General features: G+C 43.2%; 1 protein-coding gene across 4 annotated transcripts in view; it reads right to left on the bottom strand.

The window, feature by feature from the left end:
- VWA5B2 (von Willebrand factor A domain containing 5B2) overlaps positions 1-14,797 on the bottom strand; it is a 967,193-nt gene that overhangs the window by 574,033 nt on the left and 378,363 nt on the right. For all 4 annotated transcript variants that reach the window (XM_069618816.1, XM_069618815.1, XM_069618818.1 and 1 more), the window contains exons 8-9: positions 14,511-14,687; positions 10,548-10,658 (exon numbers count right to left, since the gene is read on the bottom strand). In XM_069618816.1, the coding sequence (XP_069474917.1) occupies positions 10,548-10,658; positions 14,511-14,687 (288 nt within the window). The remainder of the gene's footprint in view (positions 1-10,547; positions 10,659-14,510; positions 14,688-14,797) is intronic.

Consider the following 14,797-nt stretch of genomic DNA (forward strand, 5'->3'; position numbering starts at 1 on the left):
CCTGTCCTGCAGAACCCAAACAATGCAGAAGCAATGATTTATTTCTCTCCACGCTGTAATTGGTGCCACAAACTACGTTGGCGTAATGTTCAAAGGATTTAATCCATCTCTTCCAAGGCACTACAGGTTCTCCAATTTCAGGTAAGAAAAATGCCATGGAGGGATAATCTTAAAAGGCATGTCTCCTGCACCCCTATGCAAAGACTTCATAAAACCAGGTAGGAAACTTTAAACCAAATCTCCTCACACTCAAAACAAACGGCGAACGACACGAAAATTGCTCGCAAACGCTATTCCCACTCTATTCGTCCACATTCCGCCACTGGTGAGTCAAGTGTCCGGATTTAGCTTTAGGCCTTGCAGTAGTGTGTAGTTAGCCGAATTGATTAATTGATTTTTTAGGTGTTGTATCCCTTGTAATACTTTCGATATTGATATGAGTGTATATCTTTTTGAATAATTACATTTATCAATCAATTATTTCTCGATTTTATAACCCCCAAAGGAAATCTATTTATGGGCACAGGGAACTGTGCTATATTGCGCATTTTCAATAGCATTATTCTCAAGTATTCTGTCGGCTTACATGGCAATTTTTGATATTGGCATTTCATTATCAAACAATAATTTACCTTTACAACTGCTTGACTATCCACTGAATCTGAAGCAAGAACATTCTACATCTGTGACGTGCCCGCAGTTATCAACCACTTCTAGCGCGTATCAGGTAATCTTACTTAGCTATTCCACTACAGACTTGTTTTATGTATGTCAAGTAATAGTTTTTATGTATCGTGTAATTATTTTACCGAATGTTTGGTTAGTGCTTTCCAATTGATATACACCTTAGTTGTCGTACCCTGGTGTTTGTTTTCAGTTATAATTAGTGTTATCCATACTAATGCAAGCACTGTCTTTCAGGGAGATTGACAACATCGATAGATATTCTTCAGCAGCACGAGGTATGGATACTGACAGCTCCATCGAACTAGATCATCAGAGCTGGAATACTTGTTGTTTGATTGTTCTACACAATGTTTCATTCATGGTTAGCCATTGATATGTACCTGTGCGGTCGACCCCAAGTGTGTGTTATGTTTTCAATATTGTAATCCTCACTAATGCAAGTACTATGTTTCAGGCAGTAGATGGAGCGTCAACCCTTGCACTTGATGCGGAGCCTGACATTCAAGTAATTCCAGGGGAAGTGGAAGCGGGACCATGCGTATACGAATCGGCGCAACAGCTTTCGGAAGTGCGCACTACATTTACAACATCCATAGATATTCTTCAGCAGCACAAGGTATGGATACTGACAGCTCCATCGAGCACGATCATATAACGTGATTCCATTTACTATACTTTCTTCCTTATTAACGCAAGTACTGTGTTTCAGGGAGACGACAGAGCTTCCTCTACAATCACAACATCCCTTGTAGATGATGCATATGTAAAGAAATCGGAGAAATACGTTGATTAAATCGGATCATATTTAGATATCCATTGATTCTTTTAGACAATGCATCATTTGTGGTTATCTCTTTATATGTACCTGTGCTGTCGACACGAAGTGCGTGTTATGTTTACAATATTGAAAACCATACTAATGCACGTACTGTGTTTCAGGGAGTTGCTGTGGCGTCCTCTCCAATAAAATCATTCATGGCAGTCTATGCGGAGCCAGAGGTATGGATACTGACAGTTCCATCAAACTGGATCATCAGAGCTCGAATACTTGTCGTTTGAGTGTTCTACTCAATGTTTAATTCGTGTTTAGCTATTGAGATGTATCTGTGTGGTCGTCCTCACGTGTGCTTTATGTTTTCAATATTGTGATACATAGTAATGAAAGTACTATGTTTCAGGGAGTCGATGGAGCGTCATTCTGTGCTGTCTATGTGGATCCAGAAAATATAGTCGTTGCAGCGCAAGAGGAAAGGAAGACATGCGGAAACAAATCGGAGCAACAGCGTGCAGATGTTGAAGTTCGAGTCAAGAAAGTTGCAAAGAAAAGAAACAAAAATAAGGTTAACTACAAACAGGTCATATTTTTAGAAATCGTTTTGTGCTGGGGACTATATTATGTTTTTTTTCTGTCAATTGTACTATACTTTATCTTGTGTTTAAACTGAACATCCCTTTTCCAATCTGTCCTCTAGTTACTCGTGGGTGTACAAACTATACATACACAGACAGTGAAGCATATGAGAGATGTTGCTTGCCAGACCATTTACACTATGGAGGAACTATTAATTCAGGCGCGGCATATTCAGACTCGAGATGCTCATGTCCAATTGCCAGAACATGAATTGAATGTGTCCGGAGAATCCAGTAAAGTTTTATTGGACCATTGCTACAGTGCGACTGCGCCACCAGAAGAAGATGATACTGGATGTATTGAAGATAGCTCTGAAGTAGTCGCAGATCAATTCACACAATCTACACAAGCAAAAAAAATGCCACCCAAAAAGCTGTCGACATTGTTGTGTTCTCCCATCAATGTTCAAGTAACAGATGTTGAAATGACAGAGAATGGACCAGCAGCACTATTCACCGATGCATCAGAACCTGATATCAGCGATATTAGTTTCAATTCTGGTGATATGTCCGCAACGATGCAGTCCGAAACAACTGTGATGCAGGATGACAGTCTAATGAAAGAGGGCAAATACATAGTATTCAACAGTTGTTTGATGGATATTATAAGTATGCTGAAATGTGGGCATTCTGTTAGAGGGGAAGTATGTGGGAAGCCATTGATTCATGTGACTCGTCAAACACAAGGCAGTAATGTCAAAATACATGCCACCTGTACATTACATCATACGTTCTCATGGTCTGCACAACCGATGCTGGGGAAACTGCCAGCAGGCAATCTACTGTGTGCAGCTGCCTCACTTTTTAGTGGGTCCAGTTTTAGAAAGTTAGAGTCTTTCTTTCAGTTTGTGGGACTCCATTTCATTTCTAAAATGCAGTACTACAAATTCCAACATGATTATCTATTTCCGGCCATTAGTGATGCTTGGAAAATTGAACAATTGTCTCTAGAAAGTACATTCGAAGGCAAACGATTCAGGCTAGCCGGCGATGGACAGTGCGACAGCCCTGGGTTTTCTGCCAAGTACTGCACCTACCACTTTCAGGACATGGATAGTAAGAATATTGTGAGTTCAGTGGTCGTGCAGGTGTCCCAATGTAAATCCTCAGTGGCTATGGAGAATCTAGGATTTTTAAAATCATTGGAATATCTACAATCGAGGGGAATGCACATCGACCTCATAGCCACGGACAGACACGTTTCAATAGCCAAGACAATGAGAGAGCAGTTCCCACATATTAAACATCAATTTGACGTATGGCATCTTGCTAAATCAATCAATAAGAAAATCTCGGCTGCAGGGGAAAAAAAAGTTTGGAAAGTATTTCACAGTGGACCCAGTCTATCAGCAACCATTTTTGGTGGAGCTCCAAAACTTGTGAAGGGTCAGTGGAAATCCTACTTGAAAAATGGCGGTCACTGATGCACCACTGTACCAACGTTCACCGCTGGACAGAAAACCAACATTTCCACCAATGTGAACATGGCCCTTTGTCCACAGAGGAGGCACGGAAGAAGAAGTGGTTGATTCCATCTTCACCGTACACACAAAGCCATTGAGAAGATTGTTTTTTATAAAACTCTATCAAGAGATTTTTGGGGACTGACAGAATTCTGTCACACAGGAGGTTTGGAGGTGTTCCACAATATGTGCCTAAGGTACAGGCGAAAGCGATTGTATTTCGGCATACAGGGCATGAAACATAGGACTTTACTAGCAGTCTTGGCCCATAACGAGAATGTGTGCCGTGAACAATCTAGGACAACGGGAAATGTAGGGATGCTTCGCTACACTACGGCCTTTGCAAAAAGAAGTAAGAAATGGGTGGTGAAACCAGTATATGAGGAAATGGAGTTCGACTTTGTTAAAGGCCTTATTGGTAATGTACTAGAGAAGCACAGACATGGAATTTTGAGTGATTCCGTGCAGAGCACTGATGCATTGCCACCAAACATTGCCACTGTGCCATGTCCACCCAAAGCAGAGCTCGTTGACAAGTACAAATCCCGGTTTAAATCATTGTAATCTGATTGTCTTTTTGAAACATTTTTTATTGTACAGTGTACATACAAAGTATGCCAACCCTAACCCCTCCCTTCACCATCCTGGGTGGCGAACAAGCTGGGTGTCATCTTTGAGTTCTCTCTCTATTCACCTCATATCGCTGACCTTGTCAATATGTGTATGTATATATTTTTGTTGCTGTAACTAAGCTTCGCAATCTCATGTAAATGCTGCGCACTGTTAAGTGAGGGGAGGCTTGCGCATTGCAATAATAAAACAAACAAACAATAAATCTCACTTTCAACTCAACTCCCTGGGTACTTTATACTTTTCCTGACCTTCCCCCAAAAAGTCAATGTCTCCGTAGTTATGGTTCTCTAGGGCTGCAAAGCTCGCTGACAACGAGGACAAAATTGGGGGCCTTAGGACGCGCCAAGCGAGGCGTTGCAGATGGGAGAGAAGCCAGTTCGCATTAGCGCATTGAGGTCTAGTAGAAAGATGGAGTCGAAAATTCAAGTTCTCACAGATGGCTTTACACGGGATGTTGCAAAGTAAGAATGTATGCTCATGCAGAGTGAAGGTCAGCGGCTTTGATTTTTTGCTCGCGGGCTGAAGGGGCCCACGACTCGCACTGGCAGTATAATGTTCTATTGTTTTTTGACCTTGAGAGACAGGGACCATGCCGAAAGGACTTCATTTGAAGGAGGGGTGCAATAGGCTGAAAATTCTGAAACTACACCGAGTTTCATGTTAGTTCAGTATATGAAAAATCGTTGGCACAAACAGAGTGGGCTTTACAGACTGCATTACGCCGACACGATGGAAATGGCAAATATAATGTAAGTAACTCTTTAGACGATTTTATACCGGAATATAATACCAATAGCGTACTGTTAAAGGCAGGTTAAGTTGTACTTGTTCGTTCTGTGTGTCATATTACAATGATGAGCAAGTAAAACATTTGTGGGATTGTCTTTCTACCGGGCACATGGGCATGCATGTGCCCATTCGACACGCGCATAGACAAACAGTTGTTTCTCAGTGGTTCAACGCTAATAAATCATTACATTATGTGTTAACCTCGATTTCTTTCATCAGTTTTCACATTGCTTTTAGAGCCGAACATACTCCATTGCACTATCCTCGCAAGCAAATAGTTTCAGCTCGGCCGTAATAAATAAAATGAATAGTAGTAATAAAGATCGGCTGGTGAGACTAATTTCAATTTATATGTTTTCAAAACAGGTACATCCTACCCTACTGGGACTGTCATCTATTCCAGACCCAGTCCGAAGGATTCTTTAATCGCCAGCTGCAGCTTCTTGTAAACAACTGCACTACTTTGACTATTTTATGGGACGATCGCCAAGGGCCCATATGCCCTTACACAGTACAAGCGGCTAGAAGCAACATATCAACCGTTACGGTGGCCTAGTGCCTAGTTGATGGAACAGCCTTGCGGTTCACCGTGCGACCAAAGTACTTCTTTTAACGAAAACCAACACCCTGTGTACCATAAAGGAACAGCGCGTGACTCACGATGAACTTTAGAGGATTTGCAGATCGAGAGCAAAGAAAAAAAATTCCATTCCGATTTAATATGCCAATTGCTGAATATTCTCTAAACATTTAATGTCAAATAAATGTACTTTACCAAATGTACCGTATTGCTGTTTGATTTTAAAGTACAGTTTCATATTCCGAATTGTGGCACGCTGTGTTGTGAGTTGATCTGTGTTGGTTTAAGACGACTGGGCGCGTTTGCCTACGCAGCACAGTAACATCACGGAGAGAGGCAGGGAATATGAATGTTTTGATAATGTAAGGCTCAGGGGCGGGGGATATGATTTAATGCTGCAAAAGCAGGTCACCCAGGGCGATGGGGCAAGTGATAGGATTATCACAAAATGGCTGCGCCCTGCTGCCTGTTTTCACGTGCCTTTAATGGACGAAAACTCGGGTAAGGTCTGCAGGAAATTTTTCTAATATCGAGCGACTTAGGCTCAAAAACACATGGCCCACCTGTAGGGACAATAAACATTTCTGACCAAACCATTCCTTTAAGTATAGAGCCCTGCTTACTCCACTCCATTTCTCCTGGCACTCTACAACCATTTCCTGGTCTTCTCGTTCCTTCTAAGAATCTTCTGAGACGCAGGGGTCTCGTGTGGCAGTCAGTGCTCTGGGGCTAGCCACACTACAAATATCAAGCGCACTAAAGCTGCCTTGGCAGTGTGTCTGATGCTCTATAAAAAAAACAAATCAATCAATCATTCAATAAATGGGCATACTAAAATCTGGCCATGCATTTCTCACTGGGTATAATGCAACCAGGCACTGCAAGACTAAATGGCCATAACCTTGACATGGCCACTGGACGGCACTAGGGGAAGTACCTATCTTTGGATGGCAATACCTGCCAATGATGTGAGTATCAAAGCTTTTGATAACAAAGCATGGACGCAGTGTGAGCGCCTCGGATTTTCATGGCAATAGGTGGTATATGATGGAACACCCTGCGATATATTGTGTATACCAGAGCATATCATGCCAACACCTGTCAATCCATAGTACTCCCAGGGAATATGATAGCAAAAGCTGACATGTGGTGTGAGTACCTGGACATTTGGTGTCAATGTTTGACAAAGTCCTCTACGTCAGCCAAAACTATCGGCTTTGTCAATGCTTGTTTTACTGCTGTTCCTTCAGGCTAAGATTATCATTCTGTGTCAAGTCCTATTTTTGCTGTGATTCTTTTTTGAGGCAAGGTTTGGGTTAGCACTATTTTACCATTCGAATCATCGTGTAATGTTGATGAAATATGAGCATCATTGTTTCCATTGCTGCAACATGCTGTATACTAGAAAGAGCCTGCACAGAGATTTGCATTAGAGAACAGGGAAACTCGCATAAAGAGGCTGTCTATACTCAGTTTCTTTGAAATCGCTTGGCCGAGGGTTGTTACTTGGGGAAGAACCATTATCCCAAGCAAAAATGACCCCTCCCAAGGTCACAATATATTTTGGAGAGTTTTGGTCGAGAAGTAAAAACATTACTTTAATAGTGAGTAAAGTAAGTAGACAAACTGAGTTAGTAAATTAAATGTGGTTTTATTTTGTAGTATTCCTATTCCATTCCTTTTGTGACAAACTGTTTGAGAAGTACCCAAGAGGGAGGTTTTTAGTGGAATGTGATGCACATTGTGCTTTTCAAAGAATATTTTTCAGTAACACTGATCATAACTACTAGCTGCACACAAAAGCAACTCATCAAAATGGCCGACTTTGACCAAATAACCTGGCCCACACTAGCATGGGCCTCAAATTAGGGCATTGCCCTATTGCCATATAGGCCAGTCTAACCGTGCTCCATGCCCTCTACTCCAACCTATCCAGGAATTCAGACCCCTTCTTTTCATGGGACCTCAACTCTGCCATTCTCTGAAGTATCGCCCTCCACATTGTGCTTGTTGATAGTAGCTTGCCCAACTATTTGACTTAGCCTGACGTTGCCAGAAGTTCTTTGCTATGATTCCAGACCTAAATACCTAGACTGTCTATAGAGTGGGTAAGTCCTTTAATATTAAGTCCTCTCTCAAAATCAGCGTTTTAAAATGGAATTCCAGCTTAGAGTGTAGTAGCTTGTTAGGTGGTCAGTCACCTTAGCCCACAGGTTCCATTGTAAACCTAATTGTCAGGGGCCTCTGAATATGATAGGCTGGTAATGATAATAATGAAACAATACATGATATATAGTCATGTAAAATCATATAGTAGACACCACCAGATTATACATTGCTGTCTTCGATGTTACAGAGTAAAAAGATCATTCGAGCTGTCTGTCATGTCTCATTCCCATAACACAGGGCATATAAGTTGCACAATTGCTCTAGATTCTAGATCCACGCTGCCTTTTGACCTCATGCATCGTACTTCCATGGACTCTAGGTCCCATCTCTTATCCTGGAATTGTATTTCCGGGTAAACCTAGAGCCCATAGACATTAACAATGACTGGCTCGCAATCCTTGTCCCAGGTCAGCCTTCCTCCACTCTTTTTTCCTGATGCTCCCGAACCCGTTCTCTTCTTCTTCTTCCTGCAGCACCTCTACAGGAATTCTCTCTATTACCTTCTGTTAATTCCATGATTCTACCACCACCCAGAGCCCCTCGCATGACAACAGAACGCGTTGCTATCCCGCTCCCTTATTTATCTTGCCTTTTTCCAGGTGGAAAAACGTGGTATGAAGGCGCCACAAGGAGAAAGCCCTTAAATAAACAAATAAATAGCCGCGGTCATATGCATTTGGGTGAATATAGATTGTCCACGGATTGCACACACATGTCTGCGATACAGCACGGATTCCACTGATATCCCCTTTGCCCTGCACTTTGCACACATGTCTGCAATAGAGCACGGATTCCACTCATATCCCCTTTGCCTTGCACATTGCACACACATGTCTGCAATAGAGCACGGATTCCACTGATATCCCCTTTGCCATGCACATTGCACACACATGTCTGCGATACAGCACGGATTCCACTGATATCCCCTTTGCCGTGCACATTGCACACACATGTCTGCGATACAGCACGGATTCCACTGATATCCCCTTTGCCCTGCACATTGCACACACATGTCTGCGATACAGCACGGATTCCACTGAGATCCCCTTTGCCCTGCACATTGCACACACATGTCTGCGATACAGCACAGATTCCACTGAGATCCCCTTTGCCCTGCACATTGCACACACATGTCTGCGATACAGCACAGATTCCACTGAGATCCCCTTTGCCCTGCACATTGCACACACATGTCTGCGACAGAGCACGGATTTCACTGATATCCCCTTTTCAATGCACATTAGACACACATGTCTGCAATTGGACACACATGTCTGCAACAGAGGGGATCCCATGGATTTCAAACTGACTCCAGATTATTTGGGGGCAATTTAAATCCTATCACTGCAAGGTTTGCAGAATGTTTTTGCACCGTTTCTGTTTTTTGGGATTCGTTTTTTATTAAAGACATGTATTACATGACCAGTCTGAAATAGGGCTATCATATTTATGGATGTATGAGTTTTGGGGGCTGTGTGGGTGTTTGCGTTATTAGACAGGTCTGATCTCCAAATGGGAAGTTCATTAGCAATGCTGCTCTTTCTGCATAGAGCTACCAGCTGGAGTTACTAGGGACACATAGTGCTGCTTCTTACACGGGCACAGCACAGTGGCCATATTTGTGTGAAATGCCTGGTCCTTTAAATGACACTGTACATCCAATGGATGGCCTTTCAAAGTCCACTTGGTCGCTCATGGAACGTACTTCACCATATCAGAATCAGGCGTGTAATATGCGAGCCTACACAAAAGCAGTCTACAATGCTCTAACTAGGAGTCATTTTGAAGTTGCAATCAATGGGCCTCATTATGACTTTGCAGGTGTGGAAATAACGTGCCAGTATTTACATATACCGGCTCGTTTCCACACTGGCAAAGTACATGTTTGCCAGTGGTTTGGCCGGAATTACCTCCAGCTAAGAGCTACCAGCAAAACTAGCTGGTATTACCAGTAGATCCCCACATGGAGTCCTATGGAATTCCATGGAATGGCGATTTACTATCCAGCAATTCCACCAGAACGAGTACTGGTGACAGTGTAACCGGTTGTAGGCCGGCACCCTTGTAATGAGGCACACCCACTTTTACAATGAAGCTGAATAAACACTATACTTATATGCATATATCCAGACATGCCACAAAACCTTTAGTACAATACACCCACTGTTCCCCACAATTCGTGTATAGACATTAGACCAGGGTTGTCCAACGTCAGGCCTCGAGGGCCAGAATCCTGATGGGTTTTGAGGATATCCTTCATTAATATTTATGAGGAACAATTTACATACATTTCAAATCGTATGCAAATGTATCTCATGAATGTTAATGAGGCGTATCCTGAAAACCCTTCATGGATACGGGCATCGAGTCATGGAGTTGGACATCCCTGTAATACATCAAAGCAGAGCCCAGGTCCCATTGCCTACCATATCTATCCAGCACAGAAACAAATCAACTTGGCTATGGACCAAAACACCCAGGTAAAGTACATGTAATAGTTGAGTCATGTTCACTCACTCACTCACTCACTCACTCACTCACTGATCAACTCCTCAGAACAATGCACTGGCACACATTGGATCCAATACTCAAACACACGCTGCTCTCAGATCATCAGTCCTGCTCCCAGTGACCGGCATGGGCTGCCCAACGGACCGACCACTAATGCCTGGATCCAGGGTGAACCCCTGCAAATCTAGCACATGGAATTAAGCAATTCAAAGAGAGCATCTGAGGGATGGAAAAGACTTTGCAACTGATTATTTTCCATCCATGAAGGAGCAGTGGACAGTCTTGACTTGGATTTTGCGACTTACCGTATTACAATGCTTGCTCATTGTGAAGAGGGTCCTGATGTTGGAGCCAAACCCAACAATGTTAAGCAAGGTGCCAGGGGGTAAACTCTTAACCGCAACCTGCATCGCCTCCTGTTTGAGGAGAGATACATTAATCAATACAGAAAATGAACATACCTCTTTCATTGTTTATGGTCTAGGACAGGGTTCTGCAACCTTTGCCTCTCCAAACGTTATGGACTACAACTCCCATCAGCCCTAGCCAGCATAGTCAATGTTGATGTATCATAGTCCAAAACATCTTGAGAGCCAAAGATTGCAGTTACTTGGTCCAAAAGAACTAGACAACATTCTGAATCATATTGGCCATCTGTGCTCCAATTGGTTTCTAAAGAACATACAGCATTCTCTAATAAATCTATTCCAATCAACATTGTTGACAGGATCTGGGGGTGGATCTGCAATGATGTATCCATCTCTATGATGCACTAGTGGACAACACTGATCATGATGATTTTGTGTGCTTGTCATTTCAATCTATAGCTTCTGAAATGGAAGAATACATGTTTAGTGTTTGCTGGGCGCCTACTATCAGAAGAGGAGTTCATCTAAATTGAGCAGCTTGTAAAGAAATGTGGCTTTCCTTTACCATTTGTTTTAAATACCCAAGCATTGAAATCTATTCATGGTCATCACAGGAAGCGTTGAAATCACAACCATCTGGGCAGTGGACTTTTGCCTGAAGACTACTTTGGAAAAAGGCTCTATTTCACATTATTATAATATGCAGTTCAACCGTAAGGTAGTTCAGATAAATGCTGCCTTGCTAAAATGGCAGGTTGTATTTTCAGTAGAAAATGTGTTTGAACTAATCAGAGAACGTTTTAATGATTCCAAATGGTTCTAATTAATGGAGGGGGGTTTATTGTGGCGTTAAGCCCCTATTTCAAGGGCTGTAATGGGGGGTGACCGCTTGGCAGCCCAAGTTAATAGCTAAGCGAAGTGAGGGCCATTAACGAGGGCTCTGGGCCGTTACCCCCCATTCCAGCACTTGAAACAGGGACTTAAGGCCATTTGCTCGGGCTACCAAAGTGGTAACCCGGGGGTGCTAAAAACATTATTTTCATTCGTTTAACGGGATGTACGGTGTCACAAATACACAACCCACCCCTGGTATATGGGGAAGGCCCTACGCCTTGTGATCATCACCTAAAACATATAGGTAGGCTATGGGAGAAAAAGGGAAATAGACATGTTTACCCACCAGAAAAAAAAGAGTCAAACTCCACAAGGCCAACAACAATTCTCATCATTAATTTGTACCCCCTGGGACACAATAGAAAGTAAGGCAAATACACACAAGACATCAAAGCCACAGAGAATTTGGGACAGTTTCAAACCACAGCCAGAGGCTTCCAAGAATTATTAGGATATTTTAGAAACAGTTACCTTAGTCATACATTTCAGGGGAAAACATATACAGTGTCACCAATACCATCTCCAATGCTGCAAATCCACTTAATTGAAGAAATGCAGAGTATGGGCCTCATTACGACCCTGGCGGTACGGGGTAACCGCTGTTTACCCCGTACCGCCTCATTACGAGGTCCCCTCGTGGGACCCAGGAAGCAACGCCTGGTCAAACCAGGCGTGCTTACCGGGTCCCGCGAGGGGGAGAGGGAGCAAACAACGGGCCAACTCGTAATGGCCCGTTGTTTGCTCCCTCTCCCATTCCCATTCAGCCCTATGGGGGCTGAAATGGGAATGGGGAAGGACCGGGTCCGGGTCCTTGGAGGGAGGAATAACCGGGCCTTCCGAACTCATTCTGAGGACTCGGACGCGGATGCGATTTTGGCGATTTCGGCGGCAGCCATGACGCCAATAGCGGCATGGCTACCGCCGAGGTCGTAATGAGGCCCTATGTCTTTAAGCATGGATTACGAATCAAAGATAAGCATCAACATTATAATACTTGGCCCAGAGCTCACTGAACCTCTTGGATTCAGGAAAAATGTCTAGGGCAGGTGAGTATCCCAGAGTTTACAGATTTCCTGAACAGGTTTAAAGTTCCGTAGGAAATAATGGGAAGAAATCCAATTGGCCATCCACTGTAGTGGACGTAAGTCAGTTCTCTGACGCGGGTGTAGATTATGCAGAAAAGATCATCAGGGACAGCCAGAGGATAACCGAGAGAAGTGTTCCAGAGGTTGATGGATGGACTAGAAGCTCCAGATGAAGAATCAGCAGAGCAGGAGGCCCCCGGTAGAAGTGTATGGGGTATGCGGTAGAGACTTGCCTACAAAGAATCTCAACCCCTGACAGGAAGGACGGTTGTGCTGTCTAACTTGGAAGGTAGGCTAGATCAGTTTATATGCCAAATGAAAAAAACAATTTGGTACATTTTGTCGATTCTCTAGTGTCCGACTTATTAATTTCTATAGAGGCAAGGTTATTCCAACTTTACTCTATGGGATGGAGGTTTAGACACAGGCGTGGGTTTCAGACTTGGTACGCCTCTGGGGGACGTCTATGGAAGAAAGTACTAAATCTCCAATGGCAAGTCTTCCTTTCAAACTGGGTATGACCTCCCTCCGAGCATGTCTGAACTGGAGACTGGTTTCTATTTATAGATCAATAGTGCTTCCTCTCCAGAAGTCCTTATATGAGGATATCAGAAGTGAGTTGATCGAGGGGAATAAAGCTGGCGTATGGAAATTAAACAGCATAGTGGGAGTAATGTTGAATGGCTGTTCTTGTTCAGTAAACAATCTGATTGAAAGTCCAGGCAATGTTCCATTGGGCATTTTGAGGGCAGATTAGGTAGACACAGTAAATATGATGAGAGACTATCAAGTGCATGCTTCATTTTTCAGTCTGTACAAATCGCAAGGGGTTTTACCCTCATATCTACAGAGATTTCCACATGCCCATGGTCAGTGTGTAAGATTTCGCATGAATCTGTCGCTAACTGGTCAGATTTTGGAAGTCCGAGTTTAGGGTCAAATCTATGATGGTCAATGTACATTTTGCAATGAGGAGAAGACACAGGCGTGGGAGTATAGTTTCGTTTTCTGCCTAGCTGTTCAAGTGTTGCAGGATTTTCATTTCCGTCGTTTTGTAAGTAATTCTGTTTTGTTGAACAGTGAGGACTTTTGGGAACGATTAGCTATTTACACAAAACTTTCTTGACTCTGGAAGTCTTGAAAATGTTGAGTCAAAAAGGACTCCTAAGGAAGACACAATTGGGGATTTGCGTTGTTTTATGTGAAATGTTCATTTATAATTATGGTTTGTTGATTTTACAGTTTATTTTACTGTACATTTGTTTAAATGTATGTGAAAAGTCCGATTTTTGTCTAAAACACAATAATAAAATAAGAAATGTTTGATATAACATGCAGTACTAATGGTATCGAGAGGGTTTTGCTCAAGATAAGGAGTCGGCACACGTCTCTTTTCAGAGATCTTGGGACTCTTTAGGCGATGAAGCAAAGCCAGTGGAACTAAGAGAAGGTTTCACAGATGAGATCCAGCCATGAAGCTACGATGCCCGGCAAGTGGATGGCAAAGAACGGAGGGCATGAGAGTGTGATGTGTTTGCAAGAGGTGTTGCAGGCTTCGGATAAGAAGCGCTCCAACACATAAGGGAAAGTCAAACCTTGGCAGCCTTGGTCACCACTGTGTAATTCCTAAGCTAGACTTGACTGGTAACTGACAGGCATGGCAGTACTCTGAGAGCTCAAAAGATGGGTAGGCCTCAGTGACCCATGTATAATACACAGTGAGGAGTGCCCAGAGCTTCTTGATGATCAAACTTGAGATTCCTGTTGCAGTGTTCCACACTGACATATCCCCCGCCCCATTGCCCTATAACAGTCAGGTGAAAGGTTGTAGCAAAGGATATTTTTCTCTAATGAACACCCTCCCCTCCCTTGATCCCCTCTGTCTGGAGCCTCATGCCACTTGTCCTCAAGGGGCACCCACCTTTATCTTCTCAATGTTTGAGCCGCTCATGCTGCCACTCCGGTCTATGATGAAGATCACCTCACGCGTGACCGTGCGCAGGTCCATGGGCACGTGGCAGAGGTTGGGGCAGAAATTCAGCATCAGCGTAGGATTGTGGTAGATGTCCTTGTGAAACCTCTTCTGGACAAAAGCCACCTAAAAAACCAACACACAGTCCTGATTAATGCACTGAGAATAAGGTGGCCATTATAACAGCTTAGAAGTGGCATCGGAAGCAAACGCGGGCACTATGCAAGCCGACAACC

The sequence above is a fragment of the Ambystoma mexicanum genome, chromosome 10 (genome assembly GCF_040938575.1).
Source record: "Ambystoma mexicanum isolate Mex_15411 chromosome 10, UKY_AmexF1_1, whole genome shotgun sequence".
NCBI lineage: Eukaryota > Metazoa > Chordata > Amphibia > Caudata > Ambystomatidae > Ambystoma > Ambystoma mexicanum.